This window comes from Paroedura picta, chromosome 4 (assembly GCF_049243985.1).
Source record: "Paroedura picta isolate Pp20150507F chromosome 4, Ppicta_v3.0, whole genome shotgun sequence".
Taxonomy (NCBI): Eukaryota; Metazoa; Chordata; class Lepidosauria; order Squamata; family Gekkonidae; genus Paroedura; species Paroedura picta.
In genome coordinates, this window is record NC_135372.1 from 142,390,126 (window position 1) to 142,414,644 (window position 24,519).

Here is a 24,519-nt window from a genome sequence, read left to right on the forward strand (position 1 = left end):
GTGTGTGTGGGGGGGGAGGGTTCCTGCTGGTTTGTATAGGTCTACTCGGAAGTAACCCCTCCCCAAATTCTAGAACTGGAGGGCATCCAGTGAAGCTGATGGGCAATAGCTAGGTGGACCAAAGTTCTGACGCAGGAGAAGGCTTCCTGCGTTCATGCTGTTCAAAACTTCCCTTCCCCTCACAACAAAAACAGAATCTGGGAGACAAATTAAATGAGGCAGAATACGAAAACATGTGAACTCATTTAATTCACACGTATTCATCTTATGCTTAATTTAATTGGCAGAGAAAGGAGGACTAAAGCAAGTTTCACTTGAATGGAGGAGCCTAAGATGATCCCTTCTGGAAAAGACCAGGGGTCCCTCCAGTCCAGCCTCCTGCCTCACCCAGTGGCCAAACCAGTTCCTCTGGAGGGTCAGCAAAAGGGCAGAGAGTCCGAGGCCTTCATAAGAACATCAGAAGAGCCCTGCTGGATAAGAGTCCATCTGGTCCAATATCCTGTCTAACAGTTCCTCCGGAAGGCCAAGAACAGGGCATGGAGGCCAGAGGCTTCCCCTGATGTTTCCTCCTGGCTCTGGGATCCAGAGGATTAGTGCCTCTGAATGTGGAGGTTCCCCTCAGTCTCCAGGGTAGTAGCCATTGATAGACTTCTCCATGAATCTGTCTAATCCTGTTTCAAAGTTGTTTGCGTCTGAGGGAAACACTCCATCCGCAAGCCATGAATGCCGCATTATAATCCCTTTCTGTGTAAAGTAGTACTTCCTTTTGTCTGTTCTGAACAATGGTGACAATGACAGGTACTGTAATGTAATGTAACAAACTCTATATTTTGAGTGGAAATGTTGGGGGGTCGTCTTATACGCCCAGTCGTCTTATACGCCGGCAAATATGGTACAAGCTCTTATGGCCACCAAGAATAAGAGAAACAGGGTTGGACTAGATGACCCATGAGGTCCCTTCCACTCTATGATTCAGGCCAGCTTTCTGGGCCAAATTATTGCTTTCGTCTCTGTCAGCAAACTGGGATTCAAGCCCCCCCCTTTTAATAATGTGCTACAACTCCCCTGCTTTACCTACCCATGAACACTGAATCAGACATTTGGTCCATGAAGGTCAGTATTGTCTGCTCAGACCGGCAGGTGCTTTCCAGGGTCTTGGGCAGAGGTCTTTCCCATCCCCTCCTGCCCAGTCCTTTTAACTGGAGATGGCAGGGACTGAACCTGGGACCTTCTGTACTCCAAGCACTGGCTCTGCCACCGAGCCACAGCTCCTTCCCGCCATGAGTGCATGAAGGTCAGTATTGTCTGCTCAACTGGCAGCAGAGAGGGCAGAGGCCGTTCACTTCGCCTTTCACCTGGTCTGAACAAATTTCTGCCGCTCAGACACGTCCCCTCCCCGTTCCAGTTGAGGACAACAGTTCTAGTGGTGTGGCTTCCCTGAGATTTCAGCACGTACCCATCAATCCCCTCTGGCTTATAGAACTCTTTTCATCGGGGAGAAAACAAGGCAGAGGCTGCACATCTCTCCTCCGCAGAGAGACCTCACTCTCATTTTACAAAGAGGTTTTTCTGAGTCAATTTATGTTGACGGCAGGCCGGCGGCTTTCCCCTTGTTCCTAACACATCCAATTTGGGGGTCATTGTGACATAGCCTGCAGCCGTGGCTGTCCGACAAGATGCATAAACAGCCTCCCCAAGCTTGGCCGCTCCTTTTCGCCAGTTATCGTGCCTGGAATTGTGTGGCACGGGGGGGGGGGGAGATATCTCCTCCGTGTGCCCCCAGGGAACTCAGCCCTCTGCAGACTCTGTTGGGAGTCTGACCAAAACAGTGGGGGGAGCTGCCGAAGGTGCTGGTGGGTACCATGTTGGGAACCCAGAATCCTTGGTATAGACTGCACGGGGCTTTTTACCCAGTCCCAGTTCAAAGGAATCCCTCCCGTCTACACTGAATTCGATTTGCATTTTGATTTGGGGTGCTTCAAATTTTCCCTCTGCAACAAGCATGATTGATGATATCCCCCGCAATATCCTGGAGGGGATATAAACCTCGATATTTCATAAACCGCCGTGAGTAAATGTGCAGATTTCTGCTTTTTGCGAATTAACTTCCTGCCTCCAATGCTGATGTAGCAAAGCAGGCTTTCCTGATTGGCCAGGGCGTCAGTTCAAAGACTTCCTGGTTCCCGGTTGCAAGGCTTCCCTTAAAGTGACTGCGGTCCAGAAGCCTAACTTCTCTCAGCAGAGATTTGCCTCTTGGTTTCCCCCCCCCTCCTCTGCTGTCTCCAATCCTCTTCCCCCCCCCCCTTCAAGAAAAGAAAGAAAGAGACTCCTGCTGTGCTTGGCTCCCCACCCCACTCTGAGCTGTCCCAATCTAGTGCAAATCAATGTGAATTCAGCAGGATCCACAACAGAATAAGCAAAATAAGTGCAGAATCAGCCCTCGAAGACCTTTTTCAGATTCAGTCACTTCCGCACATAGCCGATGCTCACAAATTGACATCTCGGGCTCAATGTGGATGTCGTGAAGGGGCATCCATGTTTGTCCCTCCTCCCTGAGTCCTTTTCTCCTATCGAAGAGGAAAAGGCCTTTCCCCAAATATTTTCACAACTGATAGGGAAGGGTAGGTCACAGGCATGTTACCCCTTGCCCTGCTATACCCGCTCAAGTTCCACCGACTCATTGATTCAGTTTCTATACCGCCCATCTCAGTTGCCTGACTCTGGGCAGTGTACAGCATTTTATAAAAACAGATTAAAAGTTAAATAATTTTAAAAACAGTTAAAACAACGGTCACGACTGCTCAGTAGAGAGTACTTAAGGTTAGCCTCTCTGCAATTCGATTTCTGCCGTCTCTCCCATCAGACAAAGGGCTGGATCGTAATGCCTGGCGGAAGAGCTCCGTCTTACAGGCCCTGCGGAAGTGTGCCAGGTCAGACAAGGCCTGGACGTGCTCCTGGAGCTCCTTCCACCAGCTAGGGGCCAGCACAAACAATGTCCTGTCCCTGGTTGAGGCCAGACGTATCTCCTTAGGGCCAGGTTGGTAATAGCTGAGTTATTTCAGGGACTTCATTCCCAGTTTGTCTCTGTCTCCAGAGCCAAAGGCAGGCTGGGGAGACGGGGGCTCCCAACAACAAAGGACAGACAGAACTGCCAAAAGCCAGGGGGTGGCTGGGGATCTCATGGGATTACAGTTGAGCTCCAGGTAACACAGGTCAGTTTACCTGGTGGAAACGCCTACCCTGGAAGGCGGATTCTATGGCATCATTGATCGATTCATTGATTCATCGATTGATTCATTCATGTTTAGATTTTTAGATCGCTGCTCCCAGGAAACTGGCTCGCGGCGGTTTACAGAAGGAAAGAAAAATCATACAATCCCGTAAAATGTGCACAATAATAACAATTTAAAACTGCTCTTCCCTACAGCCTACCCTCCAAGGCCCCTCCCTCAAACCAACAGGTATTTCCAAACCCAGAATCGGCCAGCCAGCATTACGCCCCGTTGGGACACCTCCGACTCCCTAACCCCACCCACGGTCAGCTCCATCTCCAAATCTTTTGGAATTTCTGAATACTGGAGTTGGTACCCCCAAGCCACTGCTGAAGATAAAATGGGAAAGGCGTAGAGATGGTAGCTCCTGGGGGTATTTGGGGGGTGGGTGGAGTGAATCAAAATAGAGGAGTAAAGAAAACAACCCACGGCAGTTTCAGGTAAGTCTGGAATATTTAGCAGGGAACTTCAAGGTTGCAGACAAACCCGGAGAAGATGAAAGGGAAGCGGCACGAGTGCGGAACATCCCGCCGACACGCTCGCCAGAGGAAACCTTGACAAAACAGGACATCTCTGGCCCAGAGAAACAAGATGAAGGCAAAAAGAGAGAGAGAAGGAGAGAAAGGAGGAGGATGCACTGACAGTTTTCAGATATGCAAAAGGATGTCAGAACACACGCGCCAAAAGAAAAACGGTTCACCGTATCCACCAAGGACCAAAGCAAACAAGAACCCAGAAGCCGCTCGGACTGACAGGAAGACAGATTTGGGTTGAGCATTAGGGAGAGCATCTTAACTTCGAGGGCGCATTTGTTCTCCAGGCAAGCGCAAGTCTCTGGGAACTGTAACTCCGCGGTGGAAGACTGCCAGGGGTCTCAGTGCCCCCCCTCCAAACTCAAACACCCGGGATTCTCTCAGGGGTGCTACAGCACTTCCTAGAAGGAAACGTTTGATGTCTTGAAGACAGAGTCTATCCCAAGGGCAGCCAGACAATGGGATGCACCAAAATCACTGCGGGGTGCAATTAGTGAGAGGTAAGAATGGCAGCCATCCGAAATCCCAGCAGGCCTTGTTGCTTGGACAGTTTTGAGGCAGGAGACAGGGAGGGGTCTTGTCAAGGCGAAGATTCGGAATGTGAACGAACGAGGAGGCAGCTTCCCGACACGGGCGCCAGCCGGGAAGGGGGGCATCCTACCTATGCACTGAAATAGCTCAAGATGGGCAGCCAGGCCAGTCTGTGTGCAGCAAAGAGCCAGAGTCCAGGAGCAGCTGACCCAATTTGTGGCAGGGGAGGAGCTTTCGGGAGTCGCTGCTTGTTTCTTCAGATATCAGGTTGGGGTAGCTGTCTTAGTCTGTCTGTGGTGGTAGCAATAGGGTTGCCAGCTCGGGGGAGGGAAACTTTGGGGGTGGAGCCAGGAGCGGGTAGGATTTGGGGCAAGGAGGGACCTTTGGGGGCAAGGAGGGACCTTCTGCTGGCTGCAGAGGAGAGGACACGCAGTAATGGGTTTAAACTTCAAGTACAACGATATAGGCTAGATATCAGGAAAAAGTTTTTCACAGTCAGAGTAGTTCAGCAGTGGAATAGGCTGCCTAAGGAGGTGGTGAGCTCCCCCTCACTGGCAGTCTTCAAGCAAAGGTTGGATACACACTTTTCTTGGGTGCTTTAGGATGCTTTGGGCTAGTCCTGCGTTGAGCAGGGGGTTGGACTAGATGGCTTCTATGACCCCTTCCAACTCTATGATTCTATGATTCTATGATTCTATGATTAATGTAGGATAATGTTACAGAGTCCATCTTCCCACGCAGCCGTCTTCTCCCGGGGAACTGATTTCTGTCATCTGTAGAAGAGTTGTAAAACTGGGGGATCCCCTGGTCTCACCTGGAGGCTGGCATCCCTAAGTAGTGAAGAGCAAGAGTCCAGGAGCCCTTGAAAGAGTCACAATTTAAGGAAGGGGAGGAGCTGTCAAGAGTCCCAACGCATTTCTTCAGATACAGCTAGAAAACAAATTTGAAAATAAAAATCACAACATTCAAAAACCAGGGCCCATTCCGCATACATTGGATAATGCACTTTAAATGTGCTTTTGCAACTGGATTTTCCAGTGCAGAACAGGATAATCTACTTCTAAAGTGCATTGAAAGTGCCTTATCCAGTGTGTGCGGAATGGGCCCAGGGCTCATTCCACACATGGAGGATAAATGCACTTTCAATTTGCTTGTGCAGCTAGATTTTCCTGCGCAGATCTAGTGAATTATCCAACGTGTGCGGAATGGGCCCAGCAGGGGAACATTTTAACCTGCCATGATATTCAGCTGCTGGCCTCAGAGTAGGAGTTCTCCTACAAAGGCATTTCCAAGGGAGATGAGAAAGAGAGATTGCTGAAGGACAAGATGGGTAGCCCTGTTAGTCTGTCCCTAGCTGCAGAAAAGAGCCGGAGTCCAGGAACACCTGGAAGACTAGCAAGATTTGGGCAGGGGAGGAGCTTTCATGAGCCATGGCAGCCTCAGCTACCAAAGAGCAAGAGTCCAGAATCTATTCCCCATCAGCTTCACTGGTCACCCTCGGATTCTAGAATTTGGGGAGTGGTCAAATACTCCTCACCTGAATCACCGTCACGGACCATGTGACCAGAAGGGGTGTTTATCGCTTGATAACTGTCAAGCGCTCGGTGACTTTGGTTCCCATTTTCAGCTACGCCATCAAGGCCAAAAGACAAGTGAACCTCTGGCAGAAGTTTAAGAATGAACTAGGAAAAGGCCTAAATCTTCATCGACTGGACCATAGAGCATCGCAGCTCATGGCAAACTCATGATATGTAGAATCATAGAGTTGGAAGGGAACTCCAAGGTCATCTAGTCCAACCCCCTGCAGAATGCCGGAAATTCACAACTACCTGCCCACCCACAGTGACCTCAGTTCGATGCCCAGTTGATGCCCTCCCCCAAAAACACCAGAATCCCTTGCCACTCTGGCCAGGAGGAAATTTGCCAGGGGTAGCCAAATTGTGGCTCTCCAGATGTCCATGGACTACAATTCCCATGAGCCCTGTCCAGTTGACAGGGGATCATGGGAATTGTAGTCCATGGGCATCTGGAGTGCCACGGTTTGGCCACCCCTGCTATATACATACATCAGCCTACAGAATTCAGGCCTTGATACAGTTGGGCCAGGCTAGCTCAATCTCATCAGATCTCAGAAGCTAAGTAGCCTGACCCCTGCTTAGCACTTGGATGGGAGACCCCGAGGGTAGTCCAGGGTCACTCTGCAGAGGCAGGCAAGGGCAAACCACTTCTGTTCATCTCTGCAATGACCTGGATGGCCCAGACTACCTTGATCTCATCCTATCTTGGAAGTTAAGGAGGGTCAGCCCTGCCTAGTACTGGGACGGGAGGCCACAAAGGAAGGATGTCGAGGTTTGTCCTTGCCTTGAAAACCCTCCAGAGTCACCCCTGCAACGTGGAGGCATTTTGCATCGCCACCAGACGAAGAAGAAGAAGAAGAGTTATTTTCCCTGCCCAAAGGACTCTCAAAGTAGCTTCCAGTCACCTTCCCTTTCTTCTCCCCACAACAGACACCCTGTGAGGGAGGGGAGGCTGAAAGAGCCCTGAGATTACTGAAGAAGAAGAAGAAGAGTTGGTTCTTATATGCTGCTTTTCCCTACCTGAAGGAGTCTCAAAGTGGCTTACAGTCGCCTTCCCTTTCCTCTCCCCACAACAGACACCCTGTGAGGGAGGGGAGACTGAAAGAGCCCTGAGATTACTGAAGAAGAAGAAGAAGAGTTGGTTCTTATATGCTGCTTTTCCCTACCTGAAGGAGTCTCAAAGTGGCTTACAGTCGCCTTCCCTTCCTCTCCCCACAACAGACACCCTGTGAGGGAGGGGAGACTGAAAGAGCCCTGAGATTACTGAAGAAGAAGAAGAAGAGTTGGTTCTTATATGCTGCTTTTCCCTACCTGAAGGAGTCTCAAAGTGGCTTACAGTCGCCTTCCCTTCCTCTCCCCACAAAAGACAGTCTGTGAGGGAGGGGAGGCTGAGAGAGCCCTGATATTACTGAAGAAGAAGAAGAGTTGGTTCTTAGATGCCACTTTTCTCTACCTGAAGGAGGCTCAAAGTGTCTTCCAGTCGCCTTCCCTTTCCTCTCCTCACAACAGACACCCTGTGAGGGAGGTGAGGCTGAGAGAGCCCTGAGATTACTGAAGAAGAATAGGAGTTGGTTCTTATATGCCACTTTTCTCTACCTGAAGGAGGCTCAAAGCGGCTTACAGTCGCCTTCCCTTCTCTCTCCCCACAACAGACACCCTGTGAGGGAAGGGAGGCTGAGACAGCCCTGAGATTACTGAAGAAGAAGAAGAGTTGGTTCTTATATGCCGCTTTTCTCTACCCGAAGGAGTCTCAAAGTGGCTTACAGTCGCCTTCCCTTTCCTCTCCCCACAACAGACAGTCTGTGAGGGAGGTGGGGCTGAGAAAGCTCTGTCAGAACAGCTATATCAGGTCTGTGACCAGGGTCACCCGGCTGGCTATATGTGGAGGAGCGGGGAATCAAACCCGGCTCGCCAGATCAGAAGCCGCGACTCTTCACCACTACACCATGCCGGCTCTCACCGTCAGAAAAGACAGTAAAAATATTGCCATTCAAATTGCCGCGGTACAAATCAAAACACAATAAAACAGCTAGATTCAAATCCAATAGCAATTTAGAGAACCATCGGAATTTCCAGTGAATAACAATTTGAGAACCAACGCTCCTTTGGTCTGCTACGCATCAGCACGGAGAGCTCTAAGGTTTGGCAGGCCCTCCCTGGCTGATGGTGGGGCATGGGGACAGGGTTGCCAGATCCAGGGTGGGAGTAGCCTGGAGATTGAAGGGTGTAGCCTGGAGATGCCAGGGCCCAATGACATAGACCCCACTCCCCGAAGCATCCCTTTTCTCTAGGGGAGCTAATCTCTGTTGTCTGGAGAGAAACTGTAATTCCCAGGGATGCCCACGTCCCACTGGGAGGCTGGCATTCCTAGCACAGAGCTGGAACCCTAAAACCCCAACCAATGGTGGTCAGGCCCTTCAAAGGTTGATTGTCTGTTCAATGTTTTGAACTCTAGTGCTAGAGAAGACTCCTGCGAGTCCCTTGGACTGCAAGGCGAACAAACCGGTCAGTCCTAGAGGAGATCAGCCCTGCCTGCTCCTTAGAAGGCCAGATCCTGAAGATGAAACTCAAATACTTTGGCCACCTCATGAGAAGGAAGGACTCCCTGGAGAAGAGCCTAATGCTGGGAGCGATCGAGGGCAAAAGAAGAAGGGGGCGACAGAGAATGAGGTGGCTGGATGGAGTCACTGAAGCAGTCGGTGCAAACTTAAATGGACTCCGGGGAATGGTAGAGGACAGGAAGGCCTGGAGGATCATTGTCCGTGGGGTCGCGATGGGTCGGACACGACTTCGCACATAACAACAACAACAACAACAACAAAATGTATATCCCGCCTCTGATGACAGTGTCGCCTTGAGGCGGCTCACAAAATAACCATAAAACAACACAACCTATAATATCCCACGAAAACCACGGTAACAGCCATCGCAGCATCCCACAATTCCAAGATGGTGGTTAAAAACCAGTCATCTCCGCAACCCAACTCTGCCGAACCCAACCTGGGACCAAAAATCCTGATCTTCATATTTCAAGTCCGATAACTTTTATGGCGCACAATTTAAAAACCTTTAGGAATTTAAAAAGCTATGTCTAGCCCATAGACGATTGCAAAACAATGTGCTTTGCACCAAATGAACCACTAGATTTACGCATTTTGGCCCTTATCGGGTCCTCGTCAAAGGCCTGGTTTTGACACAAGCCAGTTCGTTACGCATATGAAATATGCACAGCAGTCAAAAAAAAAAAAAGCTCCAAAGAGCAAGCTGTAAAATATCAGCGTCACTTAATGAATGAAGATGTCTATTTATCGGTCATTAGCGCATGTATTGCAGAGAGCTTCACTCACTGCAATACATGAGCTAATAAGAGAACACGCCATTGAAATGTTTGGCCACTTCTGGGAGAGAGCTAATGAGCCTATGAGCTGTGGATATGTTTTTAATTCCTAAAGGTTTTTCGATTGTGCACGGTAAAAACATATAATTTTGATATTAATACAAACGTTGAGCCTTTGAAGGGCCTCACTGTCATCAGTTGGGATTTTATGGTTCGGGTTCCAGTCACTCCCTCACCTCTGTTCTTGTTTTTTATTCCTAGCAGAGTTGCCAACCTCCAGGTGATCACTGGAGGTCTCCTGCTATTACGACTGATCTCCAGGTGACAACGCTCAGCTCACCTGGGGGAAATAACCACTTTGGAAGATGAAATCTATGGCATGAAGTCTCTCCCCTCTCCAAACTCCACCCTCCTCTGGCTCTCCCCTGGGATTCTCCAGATAATTCCCAAACCAGAGTTTCTCGGCAAAACAGAGTGTAGTCTGCACGGGGCTCTTTACCCACTGCCAGCTCGAATAAATCCCTCCAGTCTACACTGAATTCAATTTCTATTTTGATTTTGGGCACTTTACATTTTCCCTCTGCAACATGCATGATTGATCCGGAGTGACCCTACCTTTCCCCCGCGATATCCTGGAGCAGATATAACCCTTGATATTTGAAAAAAATCGCCATTGGTAAGTGTGCAGATTTCTACTGTTTGTGAATTAACTTCCTTCTCCATGCCTGGTAGCTGTCAGGATCAGTCCCTGTTCTCTGCCATGATTTCTGTCTAGTGAACCTGTCTGACTCCATCTTGATTGTTGCATATATGCTTTGTCCTTGTGCCCCATGTATTCACACAATTCCCATGTAACCCAACCCTGTTAGTTGTCTCCTTTGATACGCCTGCTTTGATCCCTGCCTGTTCACACTGCATATTCTCCCCCTTACTGTGAAACATTGTTACAAGGATCCTGCGGTTTCTGTAAACAGCTTATCAGCTAGCCTGTGGCGCCAGCTTGACCAAGGTCGTGTTAATTTCAACACCTCTGACAGGAAGCCTGGGATGGCACCTGGAAGAGGGGGCTCCCCCCTTCCCATGGGAACACTCAAGTTTTGGGCAGAGAAAAGTATTGATAAGTGCCTGTGGTGCTTGTATCGGGCAGATTTGACTTCTAACGTTATAGTGACTAGATCTAACTTCCATTACAGCTTTCTTTCTACAGGGGTTTTGTTGTGAGTTTTGTCAGAGCTTGACAGTAGCAAAGCAGTCTTCCCCGATTGGCCAGGGTGTCAGTTCAAAAGCTTCCGGGTTCCCGGTTGCAAGGCTTCCCTTAAAGTGACTGTGCTCCAGAAGCCCTAACTTCTCTCAGCAGAGATTTGCCTCTTGGATTTATTCCCCCTCCTCTGCTGTCTCCAATCCTCATCCCTCCCCTCAAGAAAAGAAAGAGATTCCTGCTGCTCTTGGCCCCCCTCCCCAATCAAGTGCAGAACACCTTTCAATGGGGGGGGGGGAATAGGGGAAGACCCGAGTTCAAATCTATCTGAATTCAGCAGAATCCACAATGGAACAAAAAACAAACAAAGTAACTGCAGAATCAGCCCAGAGGGGAACAAGCGCGAGTCAGTTTCAGAGAAATCCCAATGGTTTGGCAACCTGCAGCTTACATTGGTTATGAAAATTACTTCTTGAAAGTGGAGAGGAACTCTCTTTAGAGAAACCTTTACTCTTTCTCTTGCAGTAAACACAGCCTGCTGCAACACACAAGAGGTTCAGAAAGACGAGTGACGAGTCCAGGTGCTCTGGCGGAAAGGTAAACTAGCTCTCCCCATCCTGTCGTTGTGCTATTCCCAAGCATGCCAGGATCAAGACCTTTTCTCAGCTTCCGCCGAAATCAGTTAGCCAGTCAGGCAAGAAAACCGAATTTCTACTTGCTAGCACCAGCGGAAGAGTTCTGTTCCAGGCAGGCAACTTTCCCATAGCTGTGGCCAGATTAAAATTTTTAAATGGCCAGTAACGAATTATTATGTTATGGCCAGTAACGAATTATATGTCAGGACTGTTTTAAACAGTTGTCCCCCCCCCCCCTGAACTGGTTTTATTTGTCTTTTTGGCCCTCGTTCTTTGCTTTGAAACTTAAGAGTTTCCGACGACAAAGGAAATTCGAGATTTTGTAAGAGGCGGGCCAGAACAGTTTGCAAATCACCATCAGAGGCTCTGGTTTCCACAGGCAGTACGGCCCTCTGTACAGAGCAACCCTTCTCAGCCTTTTTATCCTTGAGAAACCCCTGAAACATCCTTCAGGCTTCGAGAAACTGCCCCCTCCCAACCTCAAGACCCCAGGTATTCCCATCACCCAGAACTTTGCCCCTACAGCAGCCAAGCAGAGGAGCTGGTTTTTCAAAAGGAGGATGAAGAGGGGGGAGGATCCAGACTTTTAAATCACTTCCCCCCTCCCCAGCCGATCCAGCTTCTTCCAGCCGGCAAGACAGACGTCTCGCTCCTCCAGACGTCACCCCCCTCCCGTGGTAGACTGCGCCACCAGCTCGTTCTCAGTTCCCCAGTCACGAGCGCGCTCAGAATAGCAGCACTGGGGGGGACAGGCCCATACACGGGCAGGTGCCTCTCAATGAATTCGGCAGAGCTGGGTCGATGCACTGCCGTTTAATAGGAGTGCACCAAATTAAAGCGCGCCAGAAGCCGCGGGGGAGGAAGCGGCCTCACCAAACTACATGCTGCAGTGGTTTCCTGCAAGGGGATTGGGGTGGATTTGGGGAGGCTGGTGGGGCAGAGGGTGGGAGGTAAACAGAGCAGGGAGCCAGCAGCACATCTCTCCCACCCCCCACAGACATTGCAAGCTGCTGTCTGAGTCTCTCCGTTGCAACATTTTCAGGACTGCCGACAGCCAAATTGGTCCAGAAAGTCTTACATGATTATAACTGAGTGCTGGGTAGACATGTCCCTGCTGGCCACTAGCCAGGGATGTTGGGGGATTGGGTTGACAAATCCAAGTTGGGAATTTGGGGACGGAGCCTGGGGAGGACAGGGAACATATCCAGCTCCCTGCCTCACACGTAGGCCAGTCAGTTCCTCCGGAGGGCCAGCAATGGGGCAGAGCGGCCGAGGCCTTCCTAAGAACATCAGGGGAGCCCTGTTGGGTCAGGCCAGTGGTCCATCTGGTCCAGCCTCCTGTCTCACACAGGGGCCAGCCAGTTCCTCTGGACAGCCAACAACAGGGCAGAGAGGCTGAGGCCTTCATAAGAACATCAGAGGAGCCCTGCTGGGTCAGACCAGGGGTCCATCTAGTGCAGCCTCCTGTCTCTCACAGGGGCCAGCCAGTTCCTCTGGAGGGCCAGCAACAGGGCTGAGATGCTGAGGCTAAGAACATCAGAGGAGCCCTGCTGGGTCAGACCAGGGGTCCATCTAGTCCAGCCTCCTGCCTCACAGAGTGGCCAACCAGTTCCTGGGGAGGGCCCACAATGGGGGACAGAGACCAAAGCTTTCCCTTGGTGTTGCCTCCTGGCTCTGGGATTCAGAGGACTAGTGCCACGGACTGTGGAGGTTCCTCTGACTCACCACATCCAGCAGCCACTGACAGGCTGATTCTCCATGACTCAGCCTGATGTCAAGGCCATTTATTCCTGTGGCCATCACTGTATCCTCTGGCTGCAAATCCCACATTTCAATCCCTCCCTGCGTAAAGTGGCATTTCCCTTTGTGCATCCTGAACCTACTGCCCATTGGCTTCATCACCCAAGTCGGGGAGTAAAGAGGGGCTCTGAAATGTGACTGCAATTGCATCAGCCCAGAAACTCAAAACTTCCCGGAAACACAGAACTTCTCTGTTCCTCTTTTTTTTCCCTTCCTGGTTTATCAGTTCTGCTTGCCTTCTGCTGTCTGCTAAGCCTGTTTGTGTTTACAGCCAGCTACAGAGGATCTCCTTTTATCTGGATAGCTAGGGTTGCCAGCTGTGGGTCGGGAAATACCTGGAGACTTTGGGGGTGGAACAGGGAGTGGGCAGGATTTGGGGCAGGGAGGGACCTCAGTGGCATGTACTGCTATGGTGTCCACCCTCCCAAGCAGCCCTTTTCTCCAGGGGAACATATTTCTGCAGTTTGGAGAGGAGCTGGAATTGCATATAAGGCCATAGAGTGAGAACCAGCTTGGAGTAGTCACTGTTTTTCTCCAGATGTCCATGGACTACAATAACCATGATCCCCTCTCTATTATGGCAGGGGCTCATGGTTATTGTAGTCCACGGACATCTGGAGAGCCACAGTTTGGCCACCCTTGGTGTAGTGGTTTAAAAGCAGTGGCCTCTAATCTGGAGAGCTATGCTTGATTCCCCACTCCTCCTTCACATACACCCAGCTAGGTGACCTTGGGCTCATCACAGCTCCATTACGGCTGTTCTCACAGAGCAGTTCTCTCAGAGCTCTCTCTGCCCCACTTTCCTCACAGGGTGTCTGTTGTGGGGAGAGGATGGTAAAGGTGTTTGTCCCTTCGGGTTCCTTCTCTTCTTTGTCTTCTTCATCACCTCTCCAAAGCAGCTACCTTCTCCAGGGGGAACTGATCTCTGTAATTTGGAGATTGGTTGTCATCCCAGGAGACCTCTGGAGGCTTGCAAAACCAGTCCTCCTGGAGATTTTAACGTGTTTTTTTAATGCGCGTGTTTTTATCATGGTTGTTTCATTTACATTGTAAAGCGCCTGGAGCTCCACAAGGTGGAAAGGCGGCTCATAAACATTTTAACTCACTAAATAAATAAAAACCTATTTCTGGACTGTGCCTTTTCAGGTTGCTGATACACTGGCATGCCCTCTTTTTTAAAAACTATGCCTACCAGTAAAGAACTGGTATATCAGGGTTCCTCAGGAGATGGTGGGTTCTCCATCTTTGGAGGTTTTTAAACAGAGGCTGGAGATCCACCTGACGGGGAGGCTGATTCCGTGAAGGCTCAAGAGGGTGGCAGGTGACAGTGGATGAGCGAGAGTGTTGTGAGTGTCCTGCATAGTGCAGGGGATGGACTAGATGACCCAGGAGGTCCCTTCCAACTCTGCTAATCTTTGATTCTATGATTCTAATTCAAACGAAATTCTGTCTCAATATCCAGAAGAAGTTCCTGACGGTTAGAGTGGTTTCTCAGTGGAACAGGCTTCCTCGGGAGGTGGTGGGTTCTCCATCTTTGGGAATTTTTAAGCAGAGGCTGGAGAGCCATCTGACGGAGAGGCTGATTCTGTGAAGGCTCAAGGGGGCGGCAGGTGACAGTAGATGAGCGATAGAGTTGGACTAGATGACTCTATGATTCTAGGGTCAAGAGCTCTAGTCTACATTTGTCTAATGCCAGTTTTCTACATGCGGGGATTTTCCTCCCATGGAGGCACGTGCTATCTCAAAAGGCAGGAGAAGGAGGGCAGAGACAGGCAGTCTTCCTGCTGTCGTGTCCTGGATGGGGTTGCCAACTCCAGGTTGGAGATTTGGGAGTGGAGCCTGGTGGGGCTTGGAGAAGAGTGGGGCCTCAGTGGGGTGGAATGCATTCAGGTCCACCCTCCACAGGAATTCACCTCTGTTGTAATGCCATGGGATCTGGCATTACACCCCCCTGGAGGTTGGCCCAGTGACCACTCACACCACTGATCACTGGGAATGCACTAAACATCTCCCCCCCCCCACCCCTGTTGGGTTGCCCAAAACAGCTGGCAAACTGTTTCTGGATTTTGCCCCGTAGGAGAAAGACAGACGCAAGAACACATGAACACATGTGGGAGAAGAATAACAAATAAAGGCTAGCGGTTACTACTATACTCCACTTTTCTCTACCCGAAGGAGTCTCAGAGTGGCTTCCAATCGCCTTCCCTTCCTCTCCCCACAACAGACACTCAGGGAGGTGGGTGGGGTGGAGAGAGCTCTGAGAGAACTGAAACTGGCCCAAGGTCACCCAGCTGACTGCATGGGCAGGATGAGTGGGGAATCGAACCCAGGGTAGCGGTTGCCACTCTTTACTGTTGGCTCTGAAGAGGCCTGATACTGAATCAGACCTTCAGTATTGTCTACTCTGACAGCCAGCTGCTCTCCAGGGTCTCAGGCAGAGAAAGGTCACTTGAGGCCTGGTCCTCTTAACCGGAGAGCATGGTTGTTTTAGTCTGATAAGAACAGGTCACCTACTACCTGGTCTCTTTAACTGGAGACGCCGGGGATTGAACCAGGGACCTTCCGCACGCCAAGCAGAAGCTCTAAAGCCGAGCCACAGCGCTTCCCGGGGAGGGTCAGGTCAGAAACCACGCCTTAAACCAGCTGTGTCGCCTCCAGCAAACAAGATTAAGGGTATTTATCTCGACAGGACATTCAATAAAGGAAGTGGGGGGGGGAGAGGAAATTAGGTTTGCATCCTCCTTATCAAAGATCAGTAAGAGCTGCAAGAAGCACAGACTGTAAAGCAGCCCCTGGGAGATAAGAAGGGGGTGGTGAAGGGAGGTCTGCAGCACCGTGCTGAATAGCTCAGCTCTGCCAGGAGTTCGGGAGATGGCTTCAGACCCCTCTCTCCAAGCCTCATCATCCCTTTCGGGCACATGAGGGTAATACTGGCCTGCTTTGCAGGACTGTTGCAAGCCTTGTAACTGTTGTGGAAGTTAAATGCGCCAAGGAGGAGGAGGGGAGAACCAGTGGCTTGAAGAACAAGTAGCTTTATTGAGGAGAGAAATCACTTTGTGATGAGGAGAGGAGGAAGAGAGTCCTAACTGCCTGACTAACTGTTGTTCTGGAGGCAAACTGGGAGTAAGTACACTCAAAGGAGCGAGAAGTGCTTTTCTTGGATGTTTTAGGATGCTTAGGGCTGATCCTGCGTAGAGCAGGGGGTTGGACTAGATGGCCTGTATGGCCCCTTCCAACTCTATGATTCTGTGATTCTATGAAGTCTTCAACAGAGCCAATCAGGATGCTCGGGGAGACTATCTGAAAATACCTGGAAGTTCCTGACCTAACTATGCTAAATACACACCTCTTCCGATGCCCCCTGCAGGATATTCTTCATAAGCTGTTGAATCAGGCACACTATGGATCTTGCTTATTTGAATAATAACAAAACATGTTGTTTTCTGTGGCTCCAGAGGGCCAGACCAGAACCAGGGGGATGAAATTAATTCAAAAGGATTTTTAGCTAAACATCCGGAAGAAGTTCCTGACAGTTAGAGCGGTTCCTCAGTGGAACAGGCTTCCTCGGAAGGTGGTGGGTTCTCCATTTTTGGAAGTTTTTAAGCAGAGGCTAGAGAGCCATATCACAGAAATACTGATTTTATGAATTTAGGTAGATGGTGAGTGGCTAGGCAGGAAGGGATGTGCCAGTGTTTGTCTCTTGTGGCCCTTCCTTGCATACCCAGGAAATTGCTGATTGCCACTGTGGGATGGGAGGTGAATTCCCTCCAGGCCAATCTGGATTCTGGAGATTTTTGTTTGGGGGGAATCACTTGGGCATGAAATTGGGGTCACCGTGGGTGGGCAAGTAGTTGTAGGTTCCTGCATAGTGCAGAGGGTTGGACTAGATGACCTTGGAGGTCCCTTCCAACTCTATGATGCTATGATTCTAACAGGACACGAATAAATGCAGGCTGTTATTATTATTAATCAAAATTGGTGTCGGAAAAGTGTAAACCCAGAGGGTTGGACTAGGGTCTGAGAGATCCAGGTTCAAGTCCTCACACTGCTGTGAATATCACCAGTGGATTATTTATTTCCTTTCCCAACAGGGACTGAAAACTGCTCATTTCATCCCCTTTTGTCTCCATTTTCTCTTCACAACAACCCTCAGAGGTAGGAGAGGCTGAGTGTGTGATTGGGCTAAGTTTACCCTGAAATCTTCCATGGCAAAGTGGGGACTGGAGAGTTGGTTCTTATACCCCAGTTTTCACTGCCCAAAGGAGTCTCAAAGTAGCCTTCCCTTTCTCTCCCCACAGCAGACACACCATAAGTTAGGTGGGGCCGAGAGAGCTCTGAGAGAACTGGGACTGGACCAAGGTCACCCAGCTGGATGCCTGTGGAGGAGAAGTGAATCCTACCTGCTTCTCCAGACCAGAGGCTGCCCCTTCTTAACCACAATGCCAAGCTGGTCCTCCTACACCATGGTTGGCCAAACTGTAGCTCTCCAATTGTCCACGGACTCCAATTCCCATGAGCCCCTGCCAGCACAGTTTGGCTCCTCTTGTCCTACACCCAGCTGGCTTTGAACACCGGCCTTCCCAGATCCTCGAATGACCTTCTAACCACGACACCAAATGGGTTGAGACAACAAAGGGGCTTACATCCTTCTGCTCTCCTCTCTTTCATCTTCACAACAACCCTGCAGTTTGCTCAGAGAGGCTGTGATTGGCCCAAGGTCACCCAGCAAACTTCCATGGCAGAGCGGGGATTCGGACCTGGACCCAGCCTAATACTCTAACCCCTTCCCCATACTGGCTCTCAAGCAGGATCTTGGCTCCCACCTTTCTCTCTCAGCCGCACCTACCTCGCAGGGCTGTTGTGAGGCTAAAGCAGAGAAGAGAGAATCAGGGGTCACAAGTGGCTTGGATGAAAGGCGGGAGGAAGAAAATGTCCTAGACAGAAAAATTCAGAACCTTGCCCTGGGGAGAAATGTCGCTTCCAGTCAGCGTCTGTTGCGGCCTGCCCCTGAATGGCTCTTTGGGCGGATTTTGTGCTCCTAAATTAAACTGCTAGCTGGAGAAAACATCGGCGACACCCTGTTGTTTCATGCACAAGTCACACCGCACGGTGCTGAGTTGTGAGCAGCTCCACAGTTAACACTTGCTGTGAGATGCACGGGGGGAGGTGGAATGCAACTTTCAACACCTGTTGGTTCCCATCTGTCTGGGAGATGGGGCCCTGTCAGGGTCCCCAGAAGGGGGCCCTATAGAAATGTGCGTCTTCATCTGTCCTATACACCTATAGACTCCGTGTCAGGCATGTTCATCAATCCACCAGCATCCCTGGCCTTCCTATGCACTCAACTGGACAGCCACCAGCACCAAAATATTTCGAGCTGAGTTTACCCCCTCCCCCCTGCAGGAAGGACAGGGGCTCCTGACCAGAAAGAGAGAAGGGAATCGGATATGGTTTCAAAATATTTATTTCGTATTTCCTGGGGAACTTCCATGTTTTGATCCAGATTCATCATTGTCTGCTTTTACTAGCATGTAAACCACCTCTTTTGGGAAGGGCGGAATAAAAATGTAACCATAATAAATAAAAATAAAGCAGACAAAACGGAGGGGGGAGTCTATACGCATGTTTTCACTTGAGGACAATTCCTGCCGCAAACCAAAAAACCACACAAAGCGTAGCGCTTGACACAAATTAATCGTCCGACACAAGAGAGCTCGCCTTCCCAAGCAGACACCTGTCTCTGAACCAGGCCTGACCAGACTCCCCAAGGGTTAAGTGTCTTGAAACCACCTGATAACTGCTGCAGATCAAAACTGGAATTAAAGAGACAGAGTCACCAGCATGAAAGCTAGCAAGCTTTTCCTCAGTTGCCAAGGGTTGGGGCTGGCCCTGCTTCTCCTGGTTGCCAGCTCCAGGAAGGGAAATCCCTGGAGATTCCAGGGGGCGGAGCCTGAGAAGGGCGGAGTGTGGGGAGAACTCACCTTCTCCAGTGGCCATTTTTTCCAGAAGGACAGATCTCTGTTCCCCGGAGACCAGCTGTGATCCCCGTTGATCTCCAGCTGCCCCCTGGAGGTTGTAGCATTGAACGAGAACTCTCAAAACACCCCATCAGATAAAAATCAGCTATCCTTAGACTTTTGGAGCCAGTATACGCCAGAACGAAATCGTTCAACGATTCAATATTTCGGAAGGGATTCTTCCGAAGCCGTGATTTATAGCTCTCCCAATCCCTTAATAAGCCCAAGGCAGGAGCGTAATGGGATAAAAAGACATATAACTCACTCCGGCCTCGTAAGGCTCCCATCAATCGCTGAAAGAGAGACGTCACACGCTGGCAGAATGCCTTGCAGTCAGACTTGGGTGAACTTCCCCAGGCAGAGAGAAACCCTTTTCCGCAGGGACCTGGAGAAATATCCTCTAGAATACAACTCCGAGACCATCCGGCGAACCCAGGAGGCGACCTTTGAAGGCAGATTAAAGCTATAGGTTCGAGTCCAGCGGCACCTTGGAGATTCAGGAGGTATGAGCCTTTGAGAGTCCAAGCTCACTTCATCAGATACAAACAGGAATGGAGATCTATTTGTCCTTCCATCCCTTCCAGGAAGCGTTTCTGCTGCCTGGCAATCCGCCCTTGCTCCAGTCGAGCTGGTTACCTTTTGCATGGTACCTTGGCATCCCCACTCCCCTCCCACCTTCAGAATGAGATATAAAGACGCTGGCATCTTCACGCCGGCTCAGATCTGACAAAGCGAGCTTGGAACACTTAAAGGCCCCAACCCAGGAACTCTGGTCGCTCTCTAAGGTGCTACCGGACTTGAGTCTAGCTCTGCTCCCACGGACCCGACATGGCGACCCTCTGAAACGATCTTCAGGACAGGCAGAACATGCCTGCTTCAGGACACCCCCAGATTGTGCCCTTTGCTGGCACTGACAACCACGTCTCAAAGCAGAATTCCGCTACGATGCACGCATCGCCCTGGCCCACCCGAGGGCCTCTGGGGTGCAGAAAAGCAACGCTGATGCCAAGTATTATGCCCACCCTGAATGCTCTGTATTTATCAGCAAAACAACCGCTGGGCTCTCTCTCTCTGCCGCCTTCTCCCCCCCCCCCCAAATACACACAGTCAGTGCCACTCCACCTGGCACGACAGCCAAATGCCAGTTCCACTCCGGGTGCCAATCCCTCCTCCATCGGAGACCCAGGCACCTCTGCATCCCTGCTTTTCTCTGGCAGCTAGCGGAGGCTGTGTGTCTGTGTGTGTGCGCGAGTTGGGGGGGGGGATTACTCTACTCCCCGAACGTGTTGGTGCATGTCACCACAGTGCCTCCAGAAAAACGAGACGTGGGCGGGCGTTTGGAAGAAGAACATTTTGCCAGGGGAAGAGGAAAGAGGTCAGGCTCCATCTCCCTCGCTCAGCACCAGCCCCCCCCCCTCCAGAACCGTCCCTCGTCCTGCTCCGACCCAGAAGCAAAGAGAAATGTGATGCAGAACCTCTGTGAGAAAGGGGGTTGTTGTTTTGCTTTGCCTTTTGCAAGGAAACTAAGTGCACGGTATGTGTGTGTGTGTGTGTGTGTGTGGGGAGGGGGGAGAAGTCGAAGTAGGAAAACAAGCCCTGTCCTTGCAAAAAAAACAAAAAAAACAAAATGACAACCACGCCGCTCTTCCCAGAAAGGAACTGAGCCGGATTCTTACCTGGCCATCGACAGGAGAGCAAGACGAGCAGGCAGGTCAGGAGACGTCTGGGCGAAGGGAGCCAGGCGTCCATGCTCACTGGAGGCGGGAGAGAAAGAGAACAGAGTTTCAGGCGAAGGAAAAAGCCAGCCAGCCAGTCAGCCAAGCGGGGTAGATGCAGAGAGAGAGAGAGAGATTTGTTTTGCAGGGCACCGGACAGATGAATGGGCGCAGGGGTGGGGGAGAGGAGGAGGAAGGCGACTGCATCCCCTGAAATGAGGAAGCCAGGCAGGCTCCCTAGCCTGCCTCCCCCACCCCGAGCACAAACAAGCCGAACCTATTTTTAAGAGCGGATGAATCAGAAGTTCTGCCTGTCCCCCCACCCAGAAGCCAGAAGAAGGCAGAGCAAAGAAAACCCTGGAGGGAGAGAGAGAGAGAGAGAGAGAGAGAGAGAGAGAGAGAGAGAGAGAGAGAGAGAGAGAGAGAGCGAACGAGCAGGGATGGCGAGGAAGGTCTGGGGGGGGCTCTGCCCCATGCCCCCCAAACTCTGCCCCCTCCTCGCGCACGTCTTTCTCCCCCTGCCGCACGTACACAAACAACTACGCGCCTGGCCAGCGGCTCACCTGGTGGGAGATCCACGGGCAGCGCCCGGTCACCCCGCCGAGGGCCCCGATCCGAGCACGGGAAAGATGCCCCTCTGCCCGCTTCCGCTGAGGCCAGCTCTGCATCGGTGCCTCCCCCCCCCCTGCCCCTGCTTCCTCTTCCTTCTCCTCTTCCTCTGCCCAGCAGCCCTGGAGAGTCACGCCAGACCAGAGAATCTTTGCAGACCAGCAGTCAGACCAGAGAGTCACGCCAGACCAGAGAATCTTTGCAGACCAGTAAAGCAGCCCCTGGACAGTCACAACAGACCAGAGAATCTTTGCAGACCTGTACAGCTGCCCTGGAGTCACAACAGACCAGAGAATCTTTGCAGACCAGCAGTCAGACCAGAGAGTCACGCCAGACCAGAGAATCTTTGCAGAAGAAGAAGAAGAGGGAAATTTAAGGCATGGCTTTCTCCCCCGGGAATGCAAGCTACGAGGGTTGCTCCGGTCGCTGGCATCCTCAGGCGAAGGACCACCGGCGGGACCCCCCGGGGGGACCTGCGAAAAGGGGGCTTCTGGGCCGGCCCTTTCCCCGGCTCCTGGGCTGCGCTTGTCAGTCTGTTTGTGTCTCTCTGCAGCTCTCTCGCTCGCTCTGGCTTTTCCTCGGTGCGGCGGCTGGTTCAGCGCACAGCCCCCCCCCTCCGCCCCTTCCCTTCCCCGTTGCCTAGCATTCACGGGGCTCTGTTTTCAACAATGTACCAGTTCAAGAGGAAGAAAAGAGAAAAAGAAGAAGGAGAAGAAGAAGGGGGGGGGGAGAGCAGAAATCGACTCCCCCCACCCCCATCTCCACCCCAGTCCAAGCTTTTGGGAACGGCTGGAGAGAGACTATTTCTCAGAGGGCATTTTTGCAAAGGATGGGGGACATCTGAAAGGGACGGCGGGGGCGGGGGGGGGGGCGTTGAGCTACCAGGGCAGCTTGCTAGTTCCCGGACAACTTGTTTTCCTAAGGTGACCCTTGCCTGCCTTGACTCAGCCACACAATGCCCCCCCCCCTTCTGCTTCTTCTTAAGGTGGGCTGGCCGCATTTATTTCCTTCTTCTCCTCTTCTAGGGACCTGCCTGCACCTTGGCCCTTCTCTCCTCGGTGGGGATGACCAGCTGCTGAATGCATCTAATGCCATTCTACAAAAAGCTTCCTTTCTCTCCCCCCCCCCAGTAAATGCCTTCTCCCTCCCCCCCTTCGTTCCCCAAGGAAAACATAGAGAGGCAAGAAACCTGATAAAAGCTTCCGTGCCCTACGTGGGTCTCTGGAGAGGGAGGGGGGCTGGATGGGACCTGGGGGGGGTCAAGGATGCAGGAAGGAGGACGGAAGGAATCAGTGGATAAACAGGAGATGGGCGTGGGAAGGAGGGAAGGGAGTCCTGGGGGAGCGGGGTCCAGACAAAACCCAGAACCGGATCAGCCTCTGAATGAGGAGGCAGAGGGCAAGTGCCCAGGAGATCCCTGGCTCGGTTGCTGTTCTCCCTCCGAGACGTTTGGGGCCCTGTTGGCACTAGCTTGCAACAGCCCTGCAAGGTAGGTTAGATGGAGGCAGAGGGAGTGGATTGAGGACACTGAGCAAATTCTGTGGTGGTGGGAGAGATTGGTACCCGGGTTCCCCTCAGTCCTGGCTTTGTCACTACACCAATCAGACTCCCAGCATCCCTTCACATCTTGAGAAGACCTGCTGGTTTGTTTGTTTTTGTTGGACCTTGCTTTTCACTACTCAAGGGAATTCAAAGTGGCTTACAACTGCTTTCCCTTGCCCTCCCTGGAACAGATAGCCTGTGAAATAGGTGGGGCTGAGAGAGCTCTGAGAGAACTAAGACCGGCACAAGGTCATCTTGCAGGCCTCATGTGTCTCAAAGTGGCTTATAATCACCTTCCCTTCCTCTCCACACAACAGATACCCTGTGAAATAGGTGGGGCTGAGAGAGCTCTGAGAAAACTGGGAACTGGTGTGGTGGTTAGGAGCGTAACATTCTAATCTTGCGAACCGGGTTTAATTCTCCACTCCTCCCCCACGTGCAGCCAGCTGGGTGATCTGGGGCTAGTCCCAGCACTGATAAAGCTGTTCTGACTGAGCAGTGATATCAGGGCTCTCTCAGCCTCACCCACCTCACAGGGTGTCTGTTGTGGGGAGAAAAAAGGGAAGAGGATTGTAAGACACTTTGAGACTCCTTCGGGTAGAGAAAAGCGGCATATAAGAACCAACCCTTCTTCTTCTACTGGCCCAAGGTCACCCTGCAGGCCTCATGTGTCTCAAAGCGGCTTCCAATCACCTTCCCTTCCTCTCCCCACAACAGACACCCTGTGAGGGAGGTGGGACTAAGAGAGCTCTGAGAGAAATGGGACTGGCCCAAGATGAAGTCTCCACACAGTGAGGATAATTGGGCAGAGCAGGTTTTTAGGGAGAAATCCAAGACAGATCGTTGGGAAGTTGCACTAGTGAGGCCCATTCTCAAGAAAGGGTTTTTAGGATTGCGGAATTTAGTTAATTGACTGGCTAATTTCTTTGCTTTGTTTCCACCCTGCCTTTCTCCCGAAGCCGCCTGTGTTATTCCCCTCTTATAGAATCAGTGAATCATAGAGTTCGAAGGGATCTCCTGGGTCATCTAGTCCAACCCCCCATATAATACAGGACACTCACAGCCCTGTCGCTCATCCCCCTTCACAGAATCAGCCTCTCCATCAGATGGCTATCTAGCCTCCATTTTAAAATGTCCAAAGATGGAGAACCCACCACCTCCCGAGGAAGCCTGTTCCACTGAGGAACCACTCTCACTGCCAGGAACTTCTTCCGGAGGTTTAGACAGAATTTCTTTTGCATTAATTTCATCCCATTGGTTCTGGTCCATCCTTCCAGGGCAAGAGAGAATAACTCTGCTCCATCCTCTACATGGCAGCCTTTTAAATACTTGAAGATGGCTATCAGATCCCCTCTCAGTCGTCTCCTCTCCAGGCTAAACAGACCAAGCTCCCCCAACCTTTCCTCCTACGTCTTGGTCTCCAAACCCCTCACCATCTTTGTTGCCCTCCTCTGGACACATTCTAGTTTGTCTCCATCCCTCTTCAATTGGGGTGCCCAAAACTGAACACAGGACTCCGAGTGAGGCCGAACCAGAGCAGAGTAAAGCGGTACCATCACCTCCCGTGATCTGGACACGATACCCTGTTTGATACAGCCCAAAATCCCATTTGCCTTTTTAACCACTGAGTCACACTGCTGACTCATGTTCAATGTATGGTCGACTAAGACTCCTAGATTCGACCACGAGTCTTTGAAAGCGGCGGTATATAAGTTGAAATATAAATGAATGAATGAATGAATGAATGAATGAA

The 24,519-nt window shown here is 51.1% G+C and overlaps 2 protein-coding genes across 6 annotated transcripts in view; both read right to left on the minus strand.

The window, feature by feature from the left end:
• FNDC11 (fibronectin type III domain containing 11) overlaps window positions 1-24,519 on the minus strand; it is a 417,259-nt gene that overhangs the window by 256,626 nt on the left and 136,114 nt on the right. The window lies entirely within an intron of this gene.
• Window positions 1-24,519, minus strand: part of LOC143836547 (tyrosine-protein phosphatase non-receptor type substrate 1-like) — a 175,984-nt gene that overhangs the window by 111,995 nt on the left and 39,470 nt on the right. For 2 of the 5 annotated variants that reach the window (XM_077335968.1, XM_077335966.1), the window contains exon 2: window positions 20,577-20,654. In XM_077335968.1, the coding sequence (XP_077192083.1) occupies window positions 20,577-20,649 (73 nt within the window). In that variant the 5' untranslated portion in view covers window positions 20,650-20,654. Of the gene's footprint in view, window positions 1-20,576; window positions 20,655-20,892; window positions 20,914-21,178; window positions 21,816-24,519 lie in introns of those variants that run through there. The other 3 variants (XM_077335969.1, XM_077335967.1, XM_077335970.1) reach the window with 3 other exon arrangements.